Below are 24898 nucleotides of genomic sequence, written 5' to 3'. Positions count from 1 at the left end.
ATTGAATCATTTCTCCAGGGTTTAATTCATCTCTTTGAATGTTGGTTTTTTACAATCCGACGAGAAAAGACACTGCTCCTTTATCTTCCGGAGACAAGCTGCTGCTACACCGACCTGCACGTCGCTGCCGTTGATGTGCATGCGCCGGATCATGCTGCCCTGGGTGGTCACGTCCGTCCAATAAACCATCTGCTGCCGGTAGTCGAAGTCCAGAGCCACAGCATTGTTCAAGCCCTGTCGAAGCACAGGAGCTGCATTAGCCCGGGCCAGCTGTAAACCCCTGCGGGAGGGTTTGCAAAGATTATCCCGGTTACTTTACTGTCTCTGTGAGTCTCACCTGTTTGATCAGTGTGTAGTTGGAGCCGTTCAAGTTGAGCTTCCTCAGGTAATAGCGGTTGGCAAAGATCAGGAATGGCTCCTCATCTGCAGGGAGGCAGACGTCACGCGTGAGTGGATTTGGCTTAAACACTTGAGCGTTATTAATCTGTCATGTTTCCTACCAGAGGTGGATTTGCATATGGTGGGGTTTGCGGGACTAAGCTGGAAACCCTCCACGCACAGACAGTGGAAGCTGCCGTGTGTGTTGATGCAGCGCTGCGTGCAGGGATAGCTGGTCGTGCACTCGTCTATGTCGACGCACGTCTTCCCGTCATCTTTCAGACGGAAGCCTGGGTGGCAGCGGCACTGGGAGGGGGCCGAGCACAGAGCCGGTAAAGCAACAATACGCAGGGCTTATATTCCACACCCGCGACAGGGGAACTCAACTCGAGAGTTTCACAGCGTTCACCTACCTTGAAGCCTATTTTCAGGTCCTCACAGAGCTGGGAGCAGCCGCTCAGTTTGCTGTTCAGGCACTCGTTGATGAAGCAGTTCAGCTCGTCCGAGCCGTCGCCACAGTCGTCCTTACGGTCACAGAGCAGCGTCTCATTCACACAGTTTCCATTGTTGCAGGCGTAAGCCGTGTCGTTGCATTTCTTCTCTGTTCGGTTAGAAGAGGGAAACAAGCGGAGAGAGACAGTGAACCAGTGCAGTGTTTCAGCCTCTTTCAGAGGGCCAGCCCAAATCTGCTTGTCACCATATTCAGATTGTATCAAGACTGATCTGTAGACAGTTTGGATAAAAGGAAAAAACCATGACATGTAATTTTCACAAATTGGACCCGAACCACATGTGAAGGGGGTTTGAAATGTAATTACAATCACAGCTCTACAGTTGTGTGTCAGTCCAGTCTATAATATATATTTATTGTGCTCTCCAGTTGACAAAAAGATAATAACAACTGTAATATTCTCTTTAAAGTGCATTAACACATTAATAATACAGGATTCTCCCCGGTGGTTGCTCTCTGCACGGTTGATCTGAGCTGTGGTGCTATAATCACGTCTTTCTTATCGGCTGCTTCTTTACTTAAACGTTATCACGCTCAAAGGCTGCAGGTGAAAACGGGACATCTGGCTGCATCTGTCGCTGTCAATGAATCCACTGATGTAACTAGGTAACAATGTAAAAGTGCTTCCGGAGCAGCGCTGGGGATTTTTACCCTGCCCAGTGCAGTGGGGGTTCTTGGGCGCCTCGTCTGACTGGTCGTGGCAGTCGAAGTCTCCATCGCACTCCCATGAGCTCTGGATGAGGCAGCGTCCGTTGGCGCAGCGGAACTCGTTGGCTCCACACGTCGGATACTCTGCGGAGACACACAGCAGCAGCAGCAGCAGGGTGAAGGGCGGTCCAAACGCGACAGTGAGCAGGAGAGAGCTCTTTGAAACCCCCCCCCCCCCCAAACAGCAGGAAGAGGTCACGGGGGGGTTCACTCACCACACTCCTGGGACTCGTCGGAGCCGTCACTGCAGTCGTTGTCATGGTCACACACAAAGTGCTTGGGGATGCACTGTCGGTTCTGGCACATGAACTCGTTGCTGCTGCATGTGTTGTTGAACACTGAGACACAAAAATAAGTGAGTGGGTTAATGTGCTCCAACAGGTGCAGAATGGATTCATATGCATCAGGGTTTGTGTTGACCCGATCCTGCAACCCCCCCCCCCCCCGTCTTCACTCACCACAGCCGGCCTTGACGCTCTCGTCAGCTCCGTCGGGACAGTCTTTGTCCCCGTCACACTTCCACCGCTGAGGGATGCACATGTGGGACCCGGGACACTGGAACGCCTCGGGACTGCAGGTTTTGGTCTCTGTGGGAAAAAAAGATAAGAAAGAGAAGATTGACGTTTATCTTAATTGCTTTAATTTTACTTTATTGACGAAAAATTATTCCCCCCCCCCCCGTTTTTTTGTCCAATCAATTCTGTCCCCAGCTCTCTGCCATGCATGCAGGGTAGTGACGCACAGAGCGAGAACCATTTCAAATCAAACAAACAATTCTCCTAGTTTATCTAGACGCAGCAGTAGTCTATAGCATAGACAAATCATTACAACAGCAAACTTATAATATGACAATGAATTCAAACAGACTACCGAAGGCTTTATTATTATTCTATTTAGCCTAATGTTTATTGTGTCAATTTACATGGTGTTAAAATAAATAAACACAGACTCCATTGAATGTCAATCCCCAGTTTAATAAATTGACAAATCGCCCACTGGACATATTCACTCTGGTTTACAGTCCTTTTTTAAATGTAAAAATCGAAATTCCTTGCTTACCCTCCAATGTGAAGTAAGCGCCATTATAGTAATCATGAAAAAATTCATTCAATGCAAAAAGATGAACACACTAGCAAAAAGAGTATCATTATATCCTTGAATCTGATTTGAGAATTCGATGCACTCTCACGTTTTCCCACAGAACCTACGGCTGTCACAATACTTCTACTCCGACATGTGTGAGTACTGCTTTTGGTTGTTGTATATTTGTATTCGCTGAGGTGTCCTGTCAAACACTCACTGCACTTGCTGTCCTCGTCACTGCTGTCCCCACAGTCATCGGCTCCGTCACACACCCAGCGTCTGGGTATGCAGCGGTGGTTGCCGCACTCAAACTGGGCGGCCGAGCAAAACTTATCTGGACGGGTCGGAAAGAATTCGTGAAGTGCAAAGTACGAATGAAACAACAAAAACAGTGGTCGGGTGCACTTCACATTGTTTAAAGGTTACAGTACAGAAACATACCACAGTGAGCCTCGTCTGCACCATTCTCACAGTCGTTCTCCTTATCACAGGTCCAGCTCATGGGGATACAGCGGCCGCTAGGACAAGCGAAGTAGGGCGTGGGACAGCTTGTCTTCCCGCTCCCTGGCACACAGACAGACAAGTGGTACTTTAAGTCAGAAAACGTCCATAATATATATATATATACATGATCGTTTTTTTTTTTTACTTTCGTCCCATTCCTCAATTTAATGGATGAAATTGTTCTTGTTTCTTGTGTATTACAGGTTCCTGCTCTAACCCATCTGTTAGATGACTACAAGTTCCTCTTCTCCTCAAACCCACTGTCTGTACATGTATCAAAGAGAAGGCATGGGCTTGTCAGAGGGTGTTCAAATACCTGGGCAGTTCCTTTCGTCGGAGAGGTCTCCACAGTCGTTGGCTCCGTCACACTGCCACGAAGAGGCAAAGCACAGAGTGGTGAACTCGCACTTCTGAAACGTGGCTCCCTTCACTCCCAGACGGAAGTAGCTTGAGCAGTCCGTGGCAGCTTGACAAAGAGAGCAGAGACACTTTAGCACCAGGGAGCGAGTGGAGGCGTCTCTGATTACTGTTCTGACGTCCACTGAACGTACTGCAGTTCATCTCATCACTGGCGTCCTCGCAGTCCACCTTCTGGTTACACTTGCTGGAGTTGGAGATGCAGCCCCCGTCTCTGCACTGGAACTGATCGGCTGAGCACAGCGTGGCTGAGACACACACGCACACGCACACGCACACACACACACACACACACACACACACACACACACACACACACACACACACACACACACACACACACACACACACACACACACACACAACAGAGTTTTAAAATGTCTGCAGACTGAGAAAATATATGTTAAATAAATGCAGTACCGCTTTTTAATTTCCCAACTACCCAACACTTTGTATTTATATCTGTACAACATATAGAGATTGAATTATTCCAAACGATGCCTCTTTATGTGTTACTTACAAAAACACACACAAAAAATTCACAATTCAAGTTGTATTTCACACTATATTAGTCTAAATGCATATATATATATACCCACACACATTTATTTTAATATCTCCTTGAACATAATGCACAAATACAGTATACATCCTCCTACCTGTGCTGTGTCACAAGTACATTTATTCAAGTACGCTTCTCTCTTTCTAATTTTATTTTACTGGATTTTTTTTTTAAACTGGATTTTAAGCTTTTACATGTTTTGACACCTAATGTGAAATATCTGCTGCTGTAATAAATGGATTTCCCCAACGTGAGATAAATAAAGTCAATCTTAGATTAGGATTAAGCTAATCTGCTCTTGTCTTATTTGATGACATAATTAATGGGAAGACTTGACTCACTGTTGCAGAAGAGTTCATCAGAGTTGTCTCCACAGTCGTCCTGCCCGTTGCACCAGGAGCTGTGCCCCAGGCAGCGGCTGTTCACACAGCGCCTGTAGCCCTTCTTGCACACGCGGTTGGCTGAGAAGCAGAAAGAAGGAGACACGGACTCAACTCACAAGGGTCAACAAGGAGAGAACTGTCCGGACAGAGAAGAAGGTTCCACCCACCACAGTAGGACTGTTTCTCATCAGACTTGTCCTTGCAGTGGGCCATTCCATCACAGGTCAGGGTGTAGTTAACGCAGTCTCCGTTTCCACACTCAAACTCATCAACGTTGTTACATGTAGTGTTAAGGGCTGTGAGACAAGGACAGGAGAAAACACACAAATCCTAGTTTAATGAAGCAGTAAATGAAAGATGACTTTAAAAACCTTGATAACTTCAAGCTGAACTTGTGTTTGAGTGAATCCCTGGCTTCTTGTACCTATGCAGGTGTTGTCATCCAAAAGTTGCCTGTCACCACGGCAACTGCAGTTGACCCTTCCCTCAGAGGTCAGCAGACACAGATCCTGACATCCGCCGTTGTTGACACGGCACATAGAGAACTCACCTACGCAGACACACACACACACACACACACACACACAAAAGTGAATGAGAATTTATTCCTGACCCCTCCTGACACACAACACAAACCCATGCCTGCTCATCGGCAGACAGACTTGCTGCCCGAACGTGGCTCTGCCTCTGCTGAATGCATAATTCAATGTGACTCAATCTAAATGGGATTTGCGGCTTTTTACCGCAGGCTCTCAGCTTGTATGGTCACTGTGGGCATCGGAGCGAGAAAGAGTTTACTGAATGAGACAACTTGAGAGGGAAGATGGCTGAGGGTATGTAAGAGAGAGAAAGAATGCAGGGCTGCGCTGATTTGAAAGTGAACGGACAATAGGAGATAAGGGACCGGGATGAGTTGAAGAGAGAGGTGAAGACGTGTGGAGGAAAGTGAAGTGAGCAGCAATTTAGAAAGTGCCTGTGTGTGTGTGTGTGTGTGTGTGTGTGTGTGTGGTGTAACAGGGCTGATGTTGGTGCTCAAAAATCTGTGGCCCAAATTACTTTTGTCATCCCATTAACTGCTCTGTTGGGGCAGAAAAACATCTTTGTTCACGAGTTCTGTGCCGGTGAGTGTTTGATGTACTCGCTTCAGAGACGCCTGTATTCTAACTTTGTCTTCAACTTTTCCTGTTTGGTCCTTACGATCTTTTACTTCCTATTGTTTACGGTTGGTTTATCCAAGCTACGCCCCCAAAACAAATGAACGTGCACCGACAGCTACTGGAAGAAAACTATCCCTTGACTCGCCAGCTAAATCGTCTCTGCTTCAGTGATGTATGTGTCTCCGGTTGAAGACTCCGGTCATGTGCAGTGAGAGCACAGGCAGGTCAGTCCTTCACATGTGTGTTCCCCTGTGTTCACACAGCGAAAAGAATGTGGCCACATGAAGATGCATTTTACATACGTTCAGACCGGTACTTAGAAATGACTCTGGACACACACACACACACACACACATTCACACAAACACTCACACTGTCACTCTCACACACACACTTTGTTATCTTTCTCTCTCTCTCTCTGTGTGTGTCAAAACTCACAGCTGTTGGTGTCGTTGGCCACTGCGACGATGCCCATTGGCTGCTGAGGGATGTCAGCACGCAGCACCTTCATGTCTCCTCCTGTGTACTTGTCGGCGCGGAGCACGGCCCTCCTCACCCAGTCGGTCCAGAAGATGTAGTCACCGTAGACGGCCAGGCCAAACGGATGGACCGGCTCATTCTTCAGCACCACCTGCAGGGGGAAGCACCACCGCAGCCGTGACCTCACACGTTCAGGAAGTTCCAAGCCTCGCAATAGACATACTGACGGCTGTTATTAGGCAATGCCATTTTATCAAAGTTCAACTATTTCCATTACACTTGATGATGTACAAATGTTGACTTCACTCACGTAGCGCCGGCTGCCGTCATACTCGCAGCGCTCTATCTTATCCAGTGTGGCGTCAGAGAAGTAAAGTTTCTCCGCCCGGTGGTCGATGGCCAGGCCGTTAGGGGTTCGGATGTCGTTGCCAATGATCACAAGGACATTGGAACCGGTCAGGGTGGCACGCATGATACTGGGAGACTGCTCGTTCCAGTTGGTCCAGAACATGAGGCTGTAAGAGAGAGAACGAATCAGGGATTTAAATAGATGTAAAGTTCTGACAGTATATGGCAGCATTATAACCTACGCCAAAGAGGTTATATTTTCTGCCGTGTCTGGGATCACACAAAATCCCACCAATTTCCATGGACCTTTGTGGAGGGGCTGGGAATAATTCTAGTTGTATATAAATAACTGAATTAGTTCTGACCTCTGACACTCGTCGAGGACGAACGCTCTGGGGTGGTCATCCCCCGACATCGTGACCACCGTGTGCCGGTTGACGGCCCCCCAGCGGATCTGATCCACAGAGTGGCGCGTGATGGTGGAGGTTGTGTAGCTCGTCCAGTACAGCATATCCCAGCCCCTGTGGTACGCCAAGCCCTCCACCGAGCCCACGTCTGGAGAGAGGGATGGAGAGAAGAGGGGGAAGAAACATAGTGAAATACAGAAAACAGGGAAGGAGAGAAAAACAAAACGGCAAGAGATTAAGCCAAAATGAGGGAGAAGTCAGGAGGGAAGGAGGGAAGGAGGGAAGGAGGGAAAGGTCAACTCCAGTGCTGTGTTCCGAGGTCAAGTGTGGCCTGTGTGAGGCAGCAGCTCGGTGGCGGATCACAGTTCAGAGGATGGATGTTACATGGTATTTATGATCAGGAACACCGTGTGATTCAAGGCTTTAAACCAACAAATACCTCACTAAACAGGTCATGATAACAGTTGCGGGCCTGCGTGTTTCTCTCACTATCTCATCAACAGATGAGGAGTAAAATGTAATTTCCATGAAATGAGTAAGAAGGGAGGACACGCAGCTAAGATGGAGGAACACAGCGTTCTGTGGCAGAAGAGAAACTGGTGGAGAAACAACACACAGATACACAGTCACACGCTTAAATGTACTTCAGGAAGAGTTCATTTACAAACAGATCACTTAAATGGGAGAGAACTGGCCGTGGTTGCCTTCTTGTTATTGCGTCTGCAGAGGAACACTGAGGGTCTGATGATTACAGACCCTGTTGTCTCCAGGAACAGAGACGACCTTCCTCTAGTTACAGCTCGGCCCAGGGGATCAGAGAGATTCACCTGCAGTCTGTATTCACATAGCACTTGATACACTGCATCTATGGGCAGCACTTTTTTTCTATGAGGTTCAATATCTTGCCCAAGGACAATGGGGAGGACTGAGATCGAACCGCCTACCCTCTGGTTAGAGGATGGCCCGCTCTACCCCCGAGTCACAGACGCACCAGTGGCCATGAATCAACGTTGGTCTGCTCCGTAACACACGGCCGTCTGAATGAAGCGAGGGAACTGGGAAAGTCGAGCAGAGGCAGAACCCCCCCCCCCCCCCCCCCCCGCCTCTCACGATCATAAATCAACGTCTGTAAAAAAATCGATACCGAGCAACGTGGAATCCATTCACCTCCATTTCCTCTTTTTTTCCCAGAGCTGTTAATGAATTGTAAATCTTTGGCCTGCAGCGGCGCTCGACTTAAATTCCTGATTTTCACTTGTTTATCTTGTTGACCTAAGCCAATCTGGGGCTCTTACGTTTGTGTTTGCAGTGATGCAGATGAGCTGGATTTACTGCTGCCGAGCTGAACTGGTCACACTGACACAGAGAGTCTTTTATTGCAGTAATCTAAAGTAGGTGAGACACAGTTTAGTGTTTTTTTCTGTCGGGCTGGCGGTCAATAATTACCCCCGATTTCTGAAAGGAAACACTTCTTCACCGTGTCTCCATGTGTTTATTCTTTATCTACATGTGTGTCTGTATGTGTGTGTGTGAAGGTGCAGCAAATACAGATCCTCTCAGAAAATGAACAGGAACAATGGACCATGGGAAAAATACGGTGTACGGCCCTGGTAGACCCTCCCACACAAAGCAGGCCGGCCCACATCTCTCCAGCTCTGTGATAATCAGTCCAGAGTTCACCGTTCGCCGTTTACTGGGATTCATCTTATCTTTCTGTCGAGCTATTTCCGTCTCTATCGCTCCTCTGAAACCACCGTGTTTTCTGATGAGACCTCCTTCCCGGGGAGGCAGGAGGAGGACTGATTGCGGATTGCCGAGCCTGATTGGGGTTCCATGCGGAGATGACAGGAAATCACGCAATCTGCCCTCAACACTTGGACAATCCTAACAAGAGTCTTTTGGGACAGATGAGAACAGCTGAGAAATCAGTGGGGCCTTGACTTCACTGGAGGGGACTGGTGATACTCCCTCTACCCCCCCCCCAGCCAATCAGAGGTGGCGCTGATTGCGAGGGACTGTGGCTTTCTTCATATACAACACATGGGAAGCCGCTTTAACACATCTATATGAGAGAGGTCATTTGCTGGATGTGTTTTAAGGAACAGTTTCTAGGAGGTAATGTCCATTTAACACTCCCTAAGTTGGAACTTACATACATATATATGTAAAGTGTATCAAATATCATCTTTAGTCCTTATTGATCATTTTGAACAACACTCTAGATGTTAAACAACTGGAAATCTGTGTGGTGGTATTTCTGAGTGCACCCACAGCATGAGTAATCATTCCCACATGCGTTATCAGTAGTTTTATGACTTGATCATATTGACCCAACCAGAAGCCAAAAGTGTTTCAACAGTGGCAGCCAACTGGAGACAAGATGCAGCCATGGCACTCTACTGGTTCTGGGGATCTGCAGGGGAACAGCAGTGGCAGCGGGCTGGGCAACGCGGAGCTTGTCCTGGTCCCAGTGTTAGACACACTGATTCTGGTGCTGGGGGTCGGGGGCCACACTATGGTGATGGTGATCCTGTGTGGGAGGCACAGGAGAGGAGTGGGACGTGCTGGATCGTCTCCTCGCAGCTCCCTGACGGGCACGGGGACGGACATCCTCCTGGTGGCTCTGAGCGCCGCAGACCTGCTTCTGCTCTCCATGCTCCCCTTCCACACCATCGCCATAGCCATGCAGCGGTGGGTGTTTGGAAACCTGATGTGCCGCCTGGTGAGCTTCCTGGGATCGGCCTGCTCCTCGGCGAGCGCCTTCACGCTGGCCACGCTGGCAGCGTCGCGCTACCTGACTGTGGTGCACCCTGCGAGAGCTTATTCTGTCCTCTCCCCACGCCGGGTGACATTGGCCGCTGTGCTCCTCTGGGTCCCGGCCTGCAGCCTGGCTGTCCCTCAACTGGTGTTTCGCTCCGTGGGGAGCCCTGAACTGGCTTGCTTTTCTTTCCTGTCCCAGCGAGGCCAGGTGATCTACGGGCTGCTACACTTCATCATGGCGTTCCTGCTTCCACTCGTCACCATCGCAGTGGCGTACGGCAGCATCTACCTGTTCCTGTGGCGGAGTCGGAAGGCTGGCAGGGCCCCCCAAGTGGAGCGCTACCAGAGGAAAGTGACACAGACATCGGCCATGCTGGTGCTGGCCTTTGCCCTGTGCTGGCTGCCATCCTATGGCCTGATGCTGGCCCTGCTGGTGGACAACAGCTCGGGGGCCACTGGCGCCTCACCACGGTACGGCCCCTTCAGTGTGTTTGCACGCCTCATGGCGACTTCCTCGACAGTGGTGAACCCCATCCTCTACGTGCTCATGTCCGAAAAGTTTAGACAAGACCTGCTGAGGCTGTTCAAGAGGGGGGGGCAAGGAGCTAGTGGGGCTGTGGCCACGACTGCTGCCTGAAAACGTAATAGGACTAAACAGCTGACACTTAAACACTCAGCAAATCCAAACTGGGAACTGCAATAAAAAGATTTACAAGCCAAGTGGCAGCAATACTCATATGAACAGAACGGACATGATCAGCATTTGGAACGAGTCCTCTAAAGAACCCTCACAAAGCCTGGACATCGTTTGCAAGATCAAACCAATTGTTCTGGGAGGTGCTGCTCTACAGGGACGAACAATGTTGAATCATACATTCCTTGTAAACCAGACTCAAGTTAAGGAACTTTGGTCAAACATTAATGGTGCAGCTGTGTTTGGTTGTGTTGACACAAGGTGAATACAGCTCTGTGTGTCTCTGGGCTTGTTTATGTTTGTATACACTCTGTTCTCAAAACACTGATTCAAAAAATAAAGAATATTATTCTTATCTAAACCTTGGCTACAACTTCAGGTTCTGTTTAGATCAGTGGAGTGTTTTCAATTCTTTGTTATTCACAAAATGTGGAATTACCAGAAATGATGCTTGATGTTAACAATGAAGGGGGGAGGGGGGGATTAACGGGGAAGGAAGCTGAGTGAGTCTTGTTAAAGGAAGAGAGGAGGCAACAAAAAAAGGTTAACACAAAGTTAACATGGGGATAAACTCACTCTCGACTACAGTCTTGCGGTCGGACCCATCATCGCTGATCTGCTGGATGTTGCCAAAGTGGATGTCGCTGAAGAAGACGCGGTTGGCTCCCTTCCCCCCCCCTCCTCTGAAGTCGAAAGTGAGCGCAATGACGTTCTTCATGTGCTCCGGGTCCTCAAAAGGTTTAATGGGTGCGTTCAGGTTGTTTTCGTCTGACAGGTGGACGCTCTTTAGTATAGTGCGCTCTGAGTAGAGCAGGTAGCCATCGTAGTCACGGCAGCCGCTGCCGTCCTCGGCCAGCATGCCATGAGCGCAGGCGCAGGTGCGCTGCCCGTTGCCACTGAAAAGACAGAGCTGCTCGCAGCCACCATTTTTGTCTTTGCACACATTAGTCCCTGTAGACACACATGAAGACAATGAGGTATTATCAACTACAGTTTTCTAATATTTCTTTCAGTGAAAATTCGATATGTTTTACTCTTGTAGTGAAATTCACCTATTACATAAATATATTGCATACATATTTACATACAATATACAATTTGTACCTTTAAAAGTCTATACATGCATGTCTTTGTCTATAGTATGCACGAATACAGTACACATCCTCATGCAATGATCTTGCTCCACTGCAATTTACATAAATACATTTCTCAACACATAATATTTCCATCTTTGAAGACAGATGTATATTATGTACATCTGTTTTTATTTATTTAAATTTTCTATACTTTCACGTGCTGTCTTGTCTACCTCCCTCTGACAATCTGCTGCTGTAACAAGTTCCCTGACGGGGGATCAAGTTCGTCCTGTCCCGTCTTTAAAATGCTTCAGTTTTGACAGTTTCACAGATTTAACAGAAGCCACAGTGTTTACCTTGTTGTCTGGCCCTGTTGAAAACCTTGATGTCTTTTAGCTGTACCCCAATACCAGTCCTCAGAGACACCGACTCTGTGGCATTGTCCTTGTTGCCTCTCTTTATGGAGCCATTAGCATGTGTCCTTTAAAGCACACAGACAAACAGCATCAAACGGAGACTGATGTTTGCAGATATGACTGATTACAGATGATTAATATAAATACTACAAATGATATCAGACGAATATCACAACTATCGGTGAGAACCATCACAGGAGACTTGTGGGGGTAAATCTGACCTGTCGCTCCAGTAAATGTAGCTCTCAAACACCGACACAGAGAACATGTCCATGTTGTTGTTGGCCAGCACCACTTCCCTGTGTTCTCCCGTTTCAAGGTTGATTCGCTCAATCTTGTCCGTCCTTGCATCGCACCAGTACAGCAGACTCTCCTACGTGCACACACACACACACACACACACACACACACACACAGACAGTAATGTTGCAGTGTAAAGTTCACTCTCTGCATTTTAAAGCAGTGATAAAAGAAGCATAGAACGATCTGCAACGCTTTACCTCATAGTCGATGGAGATACCGTTGGGCCAGCTGATGCTGTTATTGACCAGGACGGCCCTCTGGGTGCCGTCCAGACGAGAGCGCTCGATCCGCGGATACTGACCCCACTCTGTCCAGAACAGGTAGCTGCAAACATAAACACGGCAAGACACAGAGATCACGAATGGACAAGGAGAGAAACTACTGGAGCACGAGCTGAGGACAGATAGGATGGTAATCGGAGCGACTGCCGGTGCTGTGTCCCCTCACCCTTTCGCCGGGTGGACGGTGATGGCTCGAGGCTTGTCCAGGCCCTGGGAGATCACCACGTAGCGGAAGGAGCCGTTCAATCTGGCAACCTCGATCACGTCAAACCCTTGGTCCGTCCAGTAGATGTTTCCTGTGAAGGATGGAGGAGGAAGCGATGAGGCTCCGGCTGATGTGCCGGTTCGCTGATGCAGAAGTGAACCCTGTCTGACCTTGGTTTTCTCCCCCCCTCTCTTAGTGCTATAGGTTCAGCTTACTCTCAGGTTATCACATTTTTTCCTCTTTTACTGCATGGTAACAGAGAGTCTCTACTGCGTGCCTCACCTGCTATCCAGTCAACAGCGATGCCTTCCACTCTGCCAATACCATTAGTGACCACATCCTCTCTCCAGGTCTGGTCTCTCTTGGCCCTGCTGATGGTGCTCAGGCCCATATCCACCCAGTAGATTGTGTCATTATCTGGAAATAACACATAATAAGAGTCGGACCGAGCAGAGCTTTCCTTTACCCTCATATAGTATCACACAGTAAAGAGATATGTGCCTTCATGCGTGAGAATTTATTTCATATCTAATGTAGCAGGTGGGATGGGAGTCTTACCAGCATGGAAATCTATGCCGACAGCTAAGGAAGTGCCTGACACTGGTACCAGGGCATCAGACTTGTCAGATGGGTCCAGAGGAATACCACGTATGCCCTCATGCACAGAGTACAGCAGGAAAGATCCAACTCCTGCAGCAAACAAACAATCCCCCCCCCCCCCAAGGTTATAGACTTTCTAAAGTTTGTTCTGCATCACACATTTATCTATTTCATCAGTTTCTTCAGCCCAAAACAGAATACAGTACGTGTATGAGTGTGCCGTACCTTCACAAGACTGCTGTCCCGTGCGCAGGCTGTATCCTGCTGTGCACATGCAGGCTCTGGTGGTCGGGGAGGTGGGGAGACACAGCTGGGAACAGTCTCCATTGTTAATACTGCAAAGATTAGTGCCTGGGAACATAAAGGCACAGGAAGAAACGCACAAAGCAAATCATAGAGCAGTTGCAGGGACATAAACAGATTCTTTAAGCTCAGAAAAGGCTGGCACACGGCAGCCAGTCCAATACCTTTCTGCACGGTTTCATTGTAGATTTTCATGTGCATCATGGGGGACGTGCTGTTCCTCAGGATTTTCCAGGTTCCACCGTCCTTCTTGTCACAGGTTCCTATCTGGTCTGTTCCTTGATCCGCCCACCACAACTTCTCTCCTGGAGGACACAACACACAGGACGATCAACACTTCAGTGCAACCTGATGTGACTCTGGAGGGGCTCTCAGAAGCAGCAAAGAAATTGCACACACTCATAATTATCATGAATTATTCTCTGGGAAATTGGTGAAAAGGGCACTTGGAGAGGACATGAGGGGACTCGAAGGAAACATTAACTTTCAATTAACATTCAAAGACCGAAACATAAATCTGCAACATGGTTAAGTTATCATACGTCATGGCTGAACTCTCTGCCTCCATCAGGGGCTGAAATGAACATTTTTCCGGAGACGTACCCATGATGGCCAGAGCGGTGGCCTTGGTCAACTTCCCCTTGACACCTTCCAGCACCTCCAGTCCCGAGCCGTCCAGCTTGCAGCGGTTGATGGTGCTGTTTCCTGAGCTGATCCAGTAAAGCTGCTCCGCGTCGAAGTCGATGGAGAGACCTGGGGAAACACACGGGACAGCTCAGATGTGTAATGACGGGCCCCGTCACTAGGGAGCGCTGCGTCTAACGCTGTCACACCGGAGAAGCGCAGCTCGACACTCACCGACAGGGCCCTTCTGATTGGTGAAGAGGACGCTGCGGTTGTTGCCGTCCGTGTTGGCCATGCTGATGTTGTCCCCATCTGTCCAGTAGAGTTTCCTGAGGGAGCCAGACAGAGAATCAGCAAAAATCACAGTAGACATGAGAGAGAGCGATAGAGACAGAGAAAGAGAAAGACAGACACAGAGAGAGAGAGAGAGAGAGAGAGAGAGAGAGATACAGAGAGAAAGACGCAGAGAGAGACAGAGAGAGAGAGAGAGAGATACAGACAGAGAGAGAGACAGACAGAGAGAGACAGAGAGAGAAAGAGAGAGACAGAGAGAGAGAGACAAAGAGAAAGAGGGAGACACAGATAGAGAGAAAGAGAGAAAGACAGACAGAGCGAGACAAACAGAGAGAGACACATAGAGAGAGCGAGACAGAGAGAGAAAGACACAGAGAGAGAGACACAGAGAGAGAGCGAGACAGAGATAGAGAGACACAGAGATAGAGAGAGACAGAGAGAGAGCTTTTGATTTATTTTCAGCACTTCACAGTCTGCCTCAGCGACCGAACCTAATCAATACTGCCGCCCAACAACACTCACAAACCCTTCAGCACAAAAGTCATTTCTCAAAGTTTGGTCAAATTGATGTGTCTTTTTGTTACTGACACATATCTCAAAATAATCACATGATCTGAGGAAATCAATTTGGTGCCTGAACCTTCTGTCGAATGGAAGACATTTCAAACAGCTCACAAGCTCCATTCTTCCATCAACCGCAGAGATTTTTCGGCTCTATCAGGTAAAATGTCTCTAGAATAAAACTTTTTCTTTCTTATTTTTGTTGATGGATTACATGGAAGTTGTGTTTCCCTATGGCCATGTTTTATTTGGCCTGGTTCCTGACTCCCTCAAGGACTTGTTAGCCCCCTGTGTGTTCACTTGTATCTGTGTATGAAGCACTTCTGGTTTTTCTCAGATCACACAACTTATCGAGATCAGACAGTTAACATCTTCAGCGTCTTCTCAATCGCTTCTTAAAAAAACTATTTCTTATTGTACAGCTCCAACGACTGTGTATGACATATACTGTGTTTTATTTTGTGTGTAACTTAATTTTATTCCCCTCTGTTTTATGAAGTGATCATCTTTGTCTTGTTTGGTTTGCTGTGTTTTTCATCTCCTTTTATACCTCCGCCAAGAAGGTTACGTTGTTCATCTGCGTTAGTTTGATAGTTGGCAGGATAACGCAAAGACGACTGGGCGGGCGGATTACCACAGAAATTGGTGGAAGGGTGCGGTGTGTGTCAGGGAATTGCCAGAATTTCTTTTTCACTTTCTGGGAACGATATTAATGAGTGTGTACATTTTGATGCAGCTCATTTAAATGTGGATTCATAATGGGTCTGTAAGGCCTTGTCAAAGGTATGTGCTGCTTAATTACAACTATTTAGAAATTTTGGTAAAAAAAAGCTCTATTTCATGATTTATAATTATAACTTTATCATTATTTGCTGGTCAAGTGGCTAATAAGATGTCACAGGTGTTTTCCCTCTTAAAATGTTGATTTGAATGAGTTTATGTAATGACATATATCACTCATGATAGTAAAAAAAACCAATGTAGAATCTCTGGAGGTTGTGGTCTGAAAATGATACCGAGCCATTTATTGTGATCTCAATGTTTTCAACATTTGCAATACATTAAGTATTAAAAGCAGTGACATCTTTATCAGTTTAAGGCCACTGAAAACCTCATTCAGAGCATGTGTGTGTTTGTGTGGGTGTGTGTGTGTGTGTGTGTGAGTTCAACTCAGGCACTGAAACATGTCATCTCTGACTCATCGTCCCATCACTGCCTCCCTCACTCTCCCACACCATAAACACTCTCGCATAAACACCTTCCTTTTGCCTTCAAGTTCTTTGCTCCTAAAACTGGTCAAAGTCCACACTCATCAAGACACACACACACACGCACGCACGCACACACAAGAGAAGGACATTATGACTGAGCGTGTTTGGAAAATGTGAATGTCTATGTTTAAAGGGTATCTATCCTCTGGCCTCATCACCCACTTCCTGTTGAATGTCACCACATCCACCACACCCTTTATTGGTTTGTTAACAGGCCTTTAAATAAAGTTTTTGAATCATTAAACTCCCACACTGTCGTATTTTAGCTCATTCACACTGACACACGAAGGCCAGTTGCACACACACACACACACACACACACACACACACACACACACACTAAAGTTTGAGCTTGGCTCTCTTCGACTGCCTCTGCCCCCACCAACTTGTTAGCATATTCTGGGCAGTGTGTGTCTGTTTGTGTGTGTGTGTGTACGTGCCAGGAAGCCAGGACAGCCCAAGCGTATGGATCTAACATCTGCTTCTCATTTTCCCCCATGCCAACAACGCTCAGATCAGAAACATTCCTTTGCGCAAGTCTTTTAAAGAGAGGACGGAATACGCCGAAAAAAACACGAGACGGCAAAAACAATTCTTAAGAAAATATCCTTCCTTCATCCACCTCAACTACTCGAAGGCAAGGGTAGTCTAGCAAGACAAAACAAAAAATCTATAAATACAGATGCAGATGGTGTGCGTCTCGGGTTAGAGGGGGGAGAGGCCGAGGCCAGGTCGGGGAGCTGAGGTTTCAAGAGGGAGGACCGAAAGGAATAAAATGGACATTTGTTGAACAAGGCAGGAGGGGACAGGATGGAAGATACACATTAAAGCAGAAATAGCAACAGAAAGTCACATCGGCTCTAAATAATTCATAGGTACTATCTGAGCACAGGATCTGTCTTTAAAATTAGAAATGGAGCAAAAGGGAGGAAGAGAGCGACTCAGGGGGAGAGAGATGAAGCAGGGGGAGGACAAATTAGAAGGACTTCCTGAAAGAAGAACAGTCAGAGGTCAGGGACCATTTATACCAAACGCCTCTGCCTGTCGTCGCTGACTGCAAACGAGAGGGGGGGGGGGGGGGGGGGGGCTGACAGCCAGACACTGCCTCAGTGTGTGCAACTGTGTGTGTGTGTGTAAGTGAGTGCTCTTCAGTGTGTGTGTGTGTGTGTAGGTTAAAGGTGAAATCAGGAGGGTGTCTGAGAGCAACAACTTTTGACTGAGTGTTACAGCTTAATGGAGTGTGTGTGTTTGTGTGTGTGTGTGTGTGTGTGTGTGTGTGTGTGTGTGTGTGTGTGTGTGTGTGTGTGTGTGTGTGTGCTCTTTTTTTGTTACCTTTTAGGGCTTTTTCAAGTATAAACACTGTGCTTGTCAGGACCAGTGCACCTTATGGGGACCAAATCTTGGTCCTGACTTCATTTCTGAGCTCCTGTTTAAGGTTAGCCGTAGAATTGTAGTTCAGGAATAAGAGTTTGCCTCGGACAAAATTCATTCTTTGTGCCTTTGCCAGTCCTCTTGGATCTGCTACAGGCCTCGTGAAGTAAATGTCCTCATCCACCCATGTCCACAAGGATCCGCACAGACCCCTATGTGGACGTCCGAGTGAAGCCCAACATTTGTGACCACGCTGACTGTATGTGTTTACTACACAAGCTTCTAGTACAATACACCCAACTACTGGAATGTGTGGGAGTGTGGGATCAGGTACACGTGTGGAGTACCAGAACAATGCAAAACCTCCTTCTAGTGTGAATGGTACCGTGGGCATGCACATGTGACCAGGACGAGAACGCAACACAGAGCCGACACAGGACGGAGTCCTTCAGGAGGTCCACAATGTTAAATGCTCTGTATTTACATAGAGATGTTTTGAGTCTTCGTGCCCACTCAAACACTTTACAGTCACTCACCCACTCACACACACATTCAGTGCATCTATAGGCATACATTTCCCTGCTGCCACAGTTAGGCAGGAGCAACTCAGTAACTTGCCCAAGGACACTTCAGCATTTGAAATGTAGATCGAACTGCCGACCCTTTGGTAAGTGGACGACCCGCTCTTCCTCCAGAGGCACAGCCGCCACCAAAGAATGGAAGTCAATGTAATGTCCTAATGAGAATGGCTGAGCAGACCCTTGTGTGTGTGTGTGTGTGTGTGTGTGTGTGTGTGTGTGTATGCAAGTGTGTGCATGTGACCCACCCCAGTATTGGATGCAGCACCAGGCAGTGTGGTTTGTCCAGGCCTTGGATGACAGCATTTTTAAAGGAGCCGTCTAATCTGGCGACGTTGATCTGCCTCTTATTGGCGTCGTAGCTGGTCCAGAACAAGTTCCTGGACACCCAGTCCACTGCCAGGCCGTGGGCGTTGGGCAGATCTGAAAAACACACAGAGTCATTAATCAGCCTTCTCAGTCGTGATATGCATCTGAAAGAAAAATCTAAAAGGTCTATGACCTGTTTGTCAAATTCATAAATCAGAGAGAAAAAGGAGAGGAACTGCAGCAAAAGACATTTTCATCCCTTCACTGAGCCCCTCCCGTCTTTTTTCACTGTTGCTATGCATGTTCAGCTTTTCACTGAAGCACATCAGCTTACTGAGACAACTGTGGCCGATTTCACACAGCCTTGGACAAAGACAAAGATTAACTCGATAATTTGATTAAAAAAACTTCATCCTCAGGTGACTTTTTTAAAAGAAATGCATAAAAGAATAATGTAAAAAGGGTTTCAAATATGAATTTCAGGTGGTGAAAGATGGAGGCTAAAGCTGCATGTCTTAGCAATGAAGACACCATCCGTCAATTTCTTTGTTTTTCACAGCATTATTCTGACGAAGGCTTAATGAGCACTTTGCTAAGTGCAGGGGCTCTGATTGGATAATTGCTGTTCACAAGAAGGCTTTACTGATTAGTTACTTTTCTATACAAGTATAAATTTGTGTATAGATGGATTTATATAAACTCAATTTATTATCAATTCTGTTTTTAGTCTCTCCTTGCAGGAGCACTTTCTGAAAACTCCTTATTGCTCGATGAGACCGTTTACTGGATTGAAAAGCGTCTTTTCAACGTATGAACATATAATCTTAGTGAAATCGGCTTGAATCCATTATGCCTTTTATTTAAAATATATCATTTAAATTATAATGGAACAAATTTATCTGCCAAGGCCCAACAGTCCCCCCATGAAACCACGTTTTGGCTCTGCACCTCATTGCACACACACATAAATATCAGTCCCCTAAACATGTCAGATTTTTTTTTACCATCAAGATCCATAAAGGATTCTCTACAAAATCTATGAAATGCTGAAAAATGCCCCAAAATCTCAAAATGTAACAGAAAATGAATATAAACAAAACCATAACCGTGTTGGCGAAGATAAATCTATAACCACTGAAAACAATAAGTATGGTGTGCGTTCTGCGACGTTGACTCGTCCGTACCAGCAGAGACCACAGTCTCAACTCCAGTGCCGTTAATGAAAGCCCTCTTGATGGTCTGGGTGCGGACGTCGGACCAGTAGATGCGGTGCTCCAGAGCATCGTAGTCCACCACGGTCACGTTGTCGATGTCTGGCACGGTGAAGGAGATGATGTAGTTGTAGTACGGGTTGTCGATGTCCACTCCTCTGATCTCGATCTGCCGGGCGTAGAGCAGGAACTGACGAGACTCTGCGGGGGGGGGGGGGGTTGACATTGCATCCTTCAGTAAATCTCCATCCAGCGGTAAACGTGTTTAATCAAGAGTTAAATGCAGCTTCAAGTCAAGAGCCAAATACATGAGTGCACACTAATACCAGGGCTGTGTATTGGTGGTTGCAGCACAGCTGGGTGTGTCTGCACATTATTCCTGCCACTTGCACAAACAGTTAATCCAATTGCAGCCCTGACTCGGACGATTGTGTCCGGCTGGGTAACTCCACGCTGCAGCCGTGACAGCGGGGGTGCATTCAGTCAGTGCAGATACCTGACAGCTGGATCGGTCTCAACCGTCCTATCAACATTTAACTCAGTGCAGCTTAAGGGCTGGACAGGAAGAGTGGGGGAGAAAAAGAAAGGGAGACGGGGAGAGTGATGACGGTGTCAGGTTGCGTTGGCCGGACCAGAGGAGGTGGGCAATGTGGAAGCTTGTGGCCGATACCTGCATCAGACAGAGTGGGACTCTCCATTCCATTACCCCTGAAGATAATAGAAAGAGCTGCCCTGAATACTAAACTCAGGCCCGCTCTCCCTTTTCACACACAGACACTTCAATGCGCACCAAGGTTGTCACAGCAATAGCACCTCAAAGCAAAATAAAGTCCGGATTGTTTAATCCTCTCTTTCGCACACACACGCACACACATATTAACACACACATATACAACATGCACAGTAAACAATTCTGCAAGGACAGGGATTACAATGGCATTCAAAAGAGTTTCGCCCAGACCAGCAGCTCAAAGGGCTCAGAGAGAAATCAAAGTATGTCGTCCACAGTCGCCGCATTTAATTATGCATTTTAACACATTGAAGTGTGTGCGTTCGCGTTTACCATAGCATGTGCGCTTGTCAGGGCCCAGTTTCATGAGGTGAGGGCAGGAGCACGAGAACGTCTGGTTGTAGTTGATGAGACAGAGGTGAGAGCACGGCTCCTTCCCATCTTTAGCTGCACACGGGTTGGGAGCTGGGGAGATGAGACAATCATTCAGCATGTGTTTTTGAACATCTATTGTTCCGACCGTCCCGGGAGAGATACCTCACTTGTGACCCTCCCTGAGGTTTCCCTGTTCAAAGTTTTTTTTGTTGGTTTTCCTCATCTTAGTCGAGGGTCAAGAGCGGAGGATGTCTCACATTGTACAAATTGTTAGTGCCTGGGACAAACTGGGAGCATGTGCAGCTGACGTGATAAGTGATAGCTGGATTTCTACATCCGGCACACTTTGTTCTCTACTCAGGGGACGTGTCGGCTGCAGAGCTGAGACATATGGTTTGTGGCATGACTGTAAATTTCCCTCAGATAAATGTACGGCCATGTACTCAACTAAATGCCGGTAATCTACAGCATGAAGCTGTACATCTTCAACAATGAAAACATTTGGGGTGTTTTTACTTTGAAACAGGTAAAGGTAGTGTTTATATTTATGGTCGTGACATATTTAACAAATCAAATACATATGGATTTGATGTTTTTTGCGAGGCTGTGAGGGGTTGTCATGTGCTTCTCACCCTGAGGCTGTCGGGATGGATGGAAAACCTGGAGGTCAAAAGGTTGCGTGTTGGTTCTCTGCACTACTGTGACGTTGCCCCCCGTCCACTTGTTGGCCTTGGCCAGTGTGTTGGTCCTCCAGTCCGTCCAGTAAACCTCTCCCCCATACATGGTGACGGCGAAGGGGTGCGACAGATACTCGTGTCCCCTCAGAACCTCGATGAGGCCCGAACCGTCATATTTGGCTGAATAAATGGCATCAGATCTACAAACAGAACAATCTTCAGTTAGATTTCTGGACATTACTACTGCTTTTCAGCTGTTTTAATTAATGTTCACGTCTGTGTCTCCTGTGTGACCTGGCATCGATCCAGAGGATGCGGCGCTCTAGATAATCCACAGTGAGTCCATTGGGCCAGCCTCCATTACCAGTCTCCTTATGGATGGTCTTCCTGCCTTCTCCACTCATGGACGCAGCTTCAATCCGGGGCAGGCTGGCGTCCCAGTCTGTCCAGAAGAGGATCCTGCAACGCCCCACAACATGGAGTTATTCAAACTAACCACTAAGGGACAATAGTTGCAGAATGAGTGTGTGCCTTTAAGATGCCGTAAAAGAGCATTGTCTGATAGGAGCAGGAGAGAGAATGAGCAGTGAGGTCGTTACCCGTCCCGGGGGTCCAGGGCTATAGCTCGAGGGTGCTCCACCTCCCCGGCCAGCAGTGTAGTCCTCATGGTGCCGTCCAGCTTGGCTACCTCTATCTGATCCAGGTTACTTTCCACCCAGTAAATGTTTCCTGCGATCCAGTCCACAGCCAGACCCTCGGGGGTCGCCAGTCCGTACTGGATGACCACATCGAAGCTAGTGAGAGCTGAGAGGGAGGATAAAGAAGAAGACAGGAGAGACCATCACACATCTTCTTTTGGTTTATATGTTGTCTTTCTTTTCTTTCGTCTCTCTTTGAAATTCCTTTCTGTATTTTTTTGCAATTCTCTCCCTCCTTCCTTCCTTCGGAGCAGTGCCTGTCTTTCTTTCTGTCTGTCTGTCTGTCTGTCTCTGTTTGCAATATACTTTCTTTACTTTTATCAATTCCATCCTTCCTTCCTCTTTCTCTCCCTCCCTTTGTTGATTTTGTATCCTCCCTCGTTGTGTAAACCTGCTGGAGAGCTCAGATCTTATCGCATTTCATTTAGCTCCTCAGTAAGATAAACATCCCTTCAGGCCACTTTAAGTTTCCTAATGAATCCTCACAGTACTTAATGTAATATAAAATGTATGAATCAAAGCTTCCAGGACTGGGATCTGTTGATGGCAGCGTTTCAGATTCCACTGTGAGGCCCTGATTCATTTGGCTTCAACATTTACAAATCATGTAAATGCAATCAAGTTATTCGGGTTTAAAGCTAACATTGCATCACTACGTGTAATTGCTTTAATCAAATGACTCGACGCCATGTTTGGGAGACAGCAGACGTAAATGTTAGAAACAGAAACATAACTAAACGCAGTAGCGGGTGAGCAGGGGGTGCGAATATCCTGAATGTAAATGCATGGTGTGCTGAGAGACTAAAGAACCGTCCTCCAGCCTTTTTCAAACCCTTTGATTTTCCTTTTTGTCGCTAATCAGTCTGATTATTGCTGATGAGTCTGTAGCAATGAAAACACACACTTGCTATAAGTAGCCTGTTGGCGGCCGTCACTATCCGTTACACACAACAACCACATGCAGACACATACACATGGATGCAACATTAGCATATGAACTCAGTCGCACACACTCACCGCCGTTCTCCGACAGCTTCCCACGATAGATCTTATCCTCCACCACGTCGGTCCAGTAGAGGGCGTTCTCGCTGAGATGGAAGTCGAGGGCGATGGTGTTTCTCAGGCCGGGTACCAACACGCTGAACTCTCCCTTGTTCAGATCGATGCGGCGGATCTCGTGGCGGTTTGAGAAGATGATGAACGGCTTGAAAGGGTCTGCGGAAAAAAGAAGTGGAATGATCAGCGGCCACCTTCAAATGTAGAACCACGAGTTAGAAACTGATGATTGTTACTGAGAATACTGCAGAGCACTTCTGCTGGAAAACGCTGCAGCCATGTTCCCGTGCAGCGTGTGAGAGTGGGCCTGTGTTGAGAGAGGCTCTACTCCTGGGTAATTAAAACACAGTGTAAATAAGACAGGAGTTATCTGCACCTAGCAGGCAGCAGCTAGATGAATGAGGTGAAGAGCACAGTCATAAACCAATGTTTCCTCATTGGCCAGTTGCTGCTTTAAGAGTAATATACTCTTATAAGTATGCTAAATCAATAAGTCCCGCTCGTAAATACCCTCATGTCAATTGTTCAGCTTCTTCGCCGGTCTCTTTTCACTCGTCCCTGATCCTCCCCCCCTCCCCCACTGTTCCTCACCTGTGCTCTTGCAGTTCTCCATGTCAGGCTCCAGCTCCCAGCCTTCGTAACATGAGCACTTCACACTGAACTTGTCCTGTTCACAGCGTTGACTGCACTTCAGGTGTTTGGCGCAGAAACTCTGGATCTGACAGGTCTTGTTGTCGGAGCCTAACTCCATGCCGAGCGGACAGGAGCAGATCAGCCCTTCGCCAGGGGCCACTGTGCAGTTATGGCTGCAGTCCCCATTGTCCAGTGAACACAGGTCTGCGACACGGAGAAAAATCAGAGGATGACTGATGCATGGAGAAGCTGCAAGGACCTGTTATCAAACCAGCCACCATCTGTTTCACTCAGCCTGGCTACTGCTGTGTCTCTTACCACAGAGTTTCTCATCAGAGCCATCTGGACAGTCGTCTTTGCCGTCACAAAGTTTCTCCGACGGCAGACAGATGGTGGAGTCGTTGGCGCACACATGATGAGAGAGCTTACACACCAGCGCCTCACAATTGTCCTCGTCCGAGTTGTCCTCACAGTCGCTGTCGCCGTCGCACACCCAGGCTTTGCTGATGCAGCGTGCTATGGACAGAAGGCAGGGCAACTTTAAAAACAAACTTTGTGTACCTCACACAGAACTGAGTCCGGAGCATGGCCTCCTCACCAGAGTCCCTGCAGCCAAACTTGACCGCTGGATCACACATGTGTGTGACCCCCTCGCAGTTCTTCTCGTCGCTCAGGTCCATGCAGTCGGTGTCTCCGTCGCAGCGCCAGCGCAGCGGGATGCACAGGCTGTCCATGCGACACTGAAACTCGTCGGTATGACAACCACCTGGTGGACGTGTGGCTGTGAACAAAAAAATCATTATGAGACTCAAAGGGAGATTCTCTTCAGCCCTCATAAACTAATTCAGCACACAAAGCCTCAGGCAGAGATGATGTTTAATATATAGTCAGTGATTTAGTTACAAATCCAGAGCTGACAGTGAATCACTCCTCC

The 24898-nt window shown here is 47.4% G+C and overlaps 2 protein-coding genes and 1 long non-coding RNA gene across 4 annotated transcripts in view; 2 read left to right on the top strand and 1 right to left on the bottom strand.

Moving 5' to 3' along the window:
* Positions 1-24898, bottom strand: part of LOC133965349 (low-density lipoprotein receptor-related protein 1-like) — a 100690-nt gene that overhangs the window by 16419 nt on the left and 59373 nt on the right. For both annotated transcript variants that reach the window (XM_062399847.1, XM_062399855.1), the window contains exons 21-58: positions 24563-24745; positions 24283-24480; positions 23923-24168; positions 23293-23490; positions 22177-22381; positions 21872-22036; positions 21533-21777; positions 20859-20990; positions 19769-19996; positions 18524-18698; positions 14435-14529; positions 14180-14329; positions 13741-13881; positions 13499-13624; positions 13232-13363; positions 12956-13090; positions 12635-12764; positions 12385-12511; positions 12106-12257; positions 11825-11949; positions 10969-11343; positions 6897-7086; positions 6494-6698; positions 6142-6334; positions 4971-5096; positions 4714-4842; positions 4505-4624; positions 3736-3849; positions 3501-3650; positions 3122-3244; positions 2898-3014; positions 2056-2184; positions 1813-1935; positions 1541-1681; positions 792-979; positions 501-684; positions 338-423; positions 115-234 (exon numbers count right to left, since the gene is read on the bottom strand). In XM_062399847.1, the coding sequence (XP_062255831.1) occupies positions 115-234; positions 338-423; positions 501-684; positions 792-979; positions 1541-1681; positions 1813-1935; positions 2056-2184; positions 2898-3014; positions 3122-3244; positions 3501-3650; positions 3736-3849; positions 4505-4624; positions 4714-4842; positions 4971-5096; positions 6142-6334; positions 6494-6698; positions 6897-7086; positions 10969-11343; positions 11825-11949; positions 12106-12257; positions 12385-12511; positions 12635-12764; positions 12956-13090; positions 13232-13363; positions 13499-13624; positions 13741-13881; positions 14180-14329; positions 14435-14529; positions 18524-18698; positions 19769-19996; positions 20859-20990; positions 21533-21777; positions 21872-22036; positions 22177-22381; positions 23293-23490; positions 23923-24168; positions 24283-24480; positions 24563-24745 (6101 nt within the window). The remainder of the gene's footprint in view (positions 1-114; positions 235-337; positions 424-500; positions 685-791; positions 980-1540; positions 1682-1812; positions 1936-2055; positions 2185-2897; positions 3015-3121; positions 3245-3500; positions 3651-3735; positions 3850-4504; positions 4625-4713; positions 4843-4970; positions 5097-6141; positions 6335-6493; positions 6699-6896; positions 7087-10968; positions 11344-11824; positions 11950-12105; positions 12258-12384; positions 12512-12634; positions 12765-12955; positions 13091-13231; positions 13364-13498; positions 13625-13740; positions 13882-14179; positions 14330-14434; positions 14530-18523; positions 18699-19768; positions 19997-20858; positions 20991-21532; positions 21778-21871; positions 22037-22176; positions 22382-23292; positions 23491-23922; positions 24169-24282; positions 24481-24562; positions 24746-24898) is intronic.
* On the top strand, positions 2732-3907 carry LOC133965376 (uncharacterized). Its single transcript, XR_009923868.1, has 4 exons — positions 2732-2835; positions 2933-3048; positions 3172-3266; positions 3388-3907. It is a non-coding gene; the product is annotated as an uncharacterized LOC133965376 (long non-coding RNA).
* On the top strand, positions 8612-10753 carry LOC133965369 (delta-type opioid receptor). The gene has a single exon (XM_062399881.1). The coding sequence runs from the start codon at positions 9319-9321 to the stop codon at positions 10333-10335; it is 1017 nt and encodes a 338-aa protein (XP_062255865.1). The 5' UTR covers positions 8612-9318; the 3' UTR covers positions 10336-10753.

This window comes from Platichthys flesus, chromosome 2, assembly GCF_949316205.1.
Source record: "Platichthys flesus chromosome 2, fPlaFle2.1, whole genome shotgun sequence".
Lineage (NCBI taxonomy): Eukaryota > Metazoa > Chordata > Actinopteri > Pleuronectiformes > Pleuronectidae > Platichthys > Platichthys flesus.
The sequence above is the reverse complement of the archived record's forward strand: the minus strand, read 5'-3'. Positions and strand labels throughout refer to the sequence as shown.

What these genes read in the sequence shown, in the direction of transcription:
- LOC133965369 (XM_062399881.1), top strand. Translation starts at nt 9,319, where the DNA reads ATGCAGCCATGGCACTCTACTGGTTCTGGGGATCTGCAGGGGAACAGC.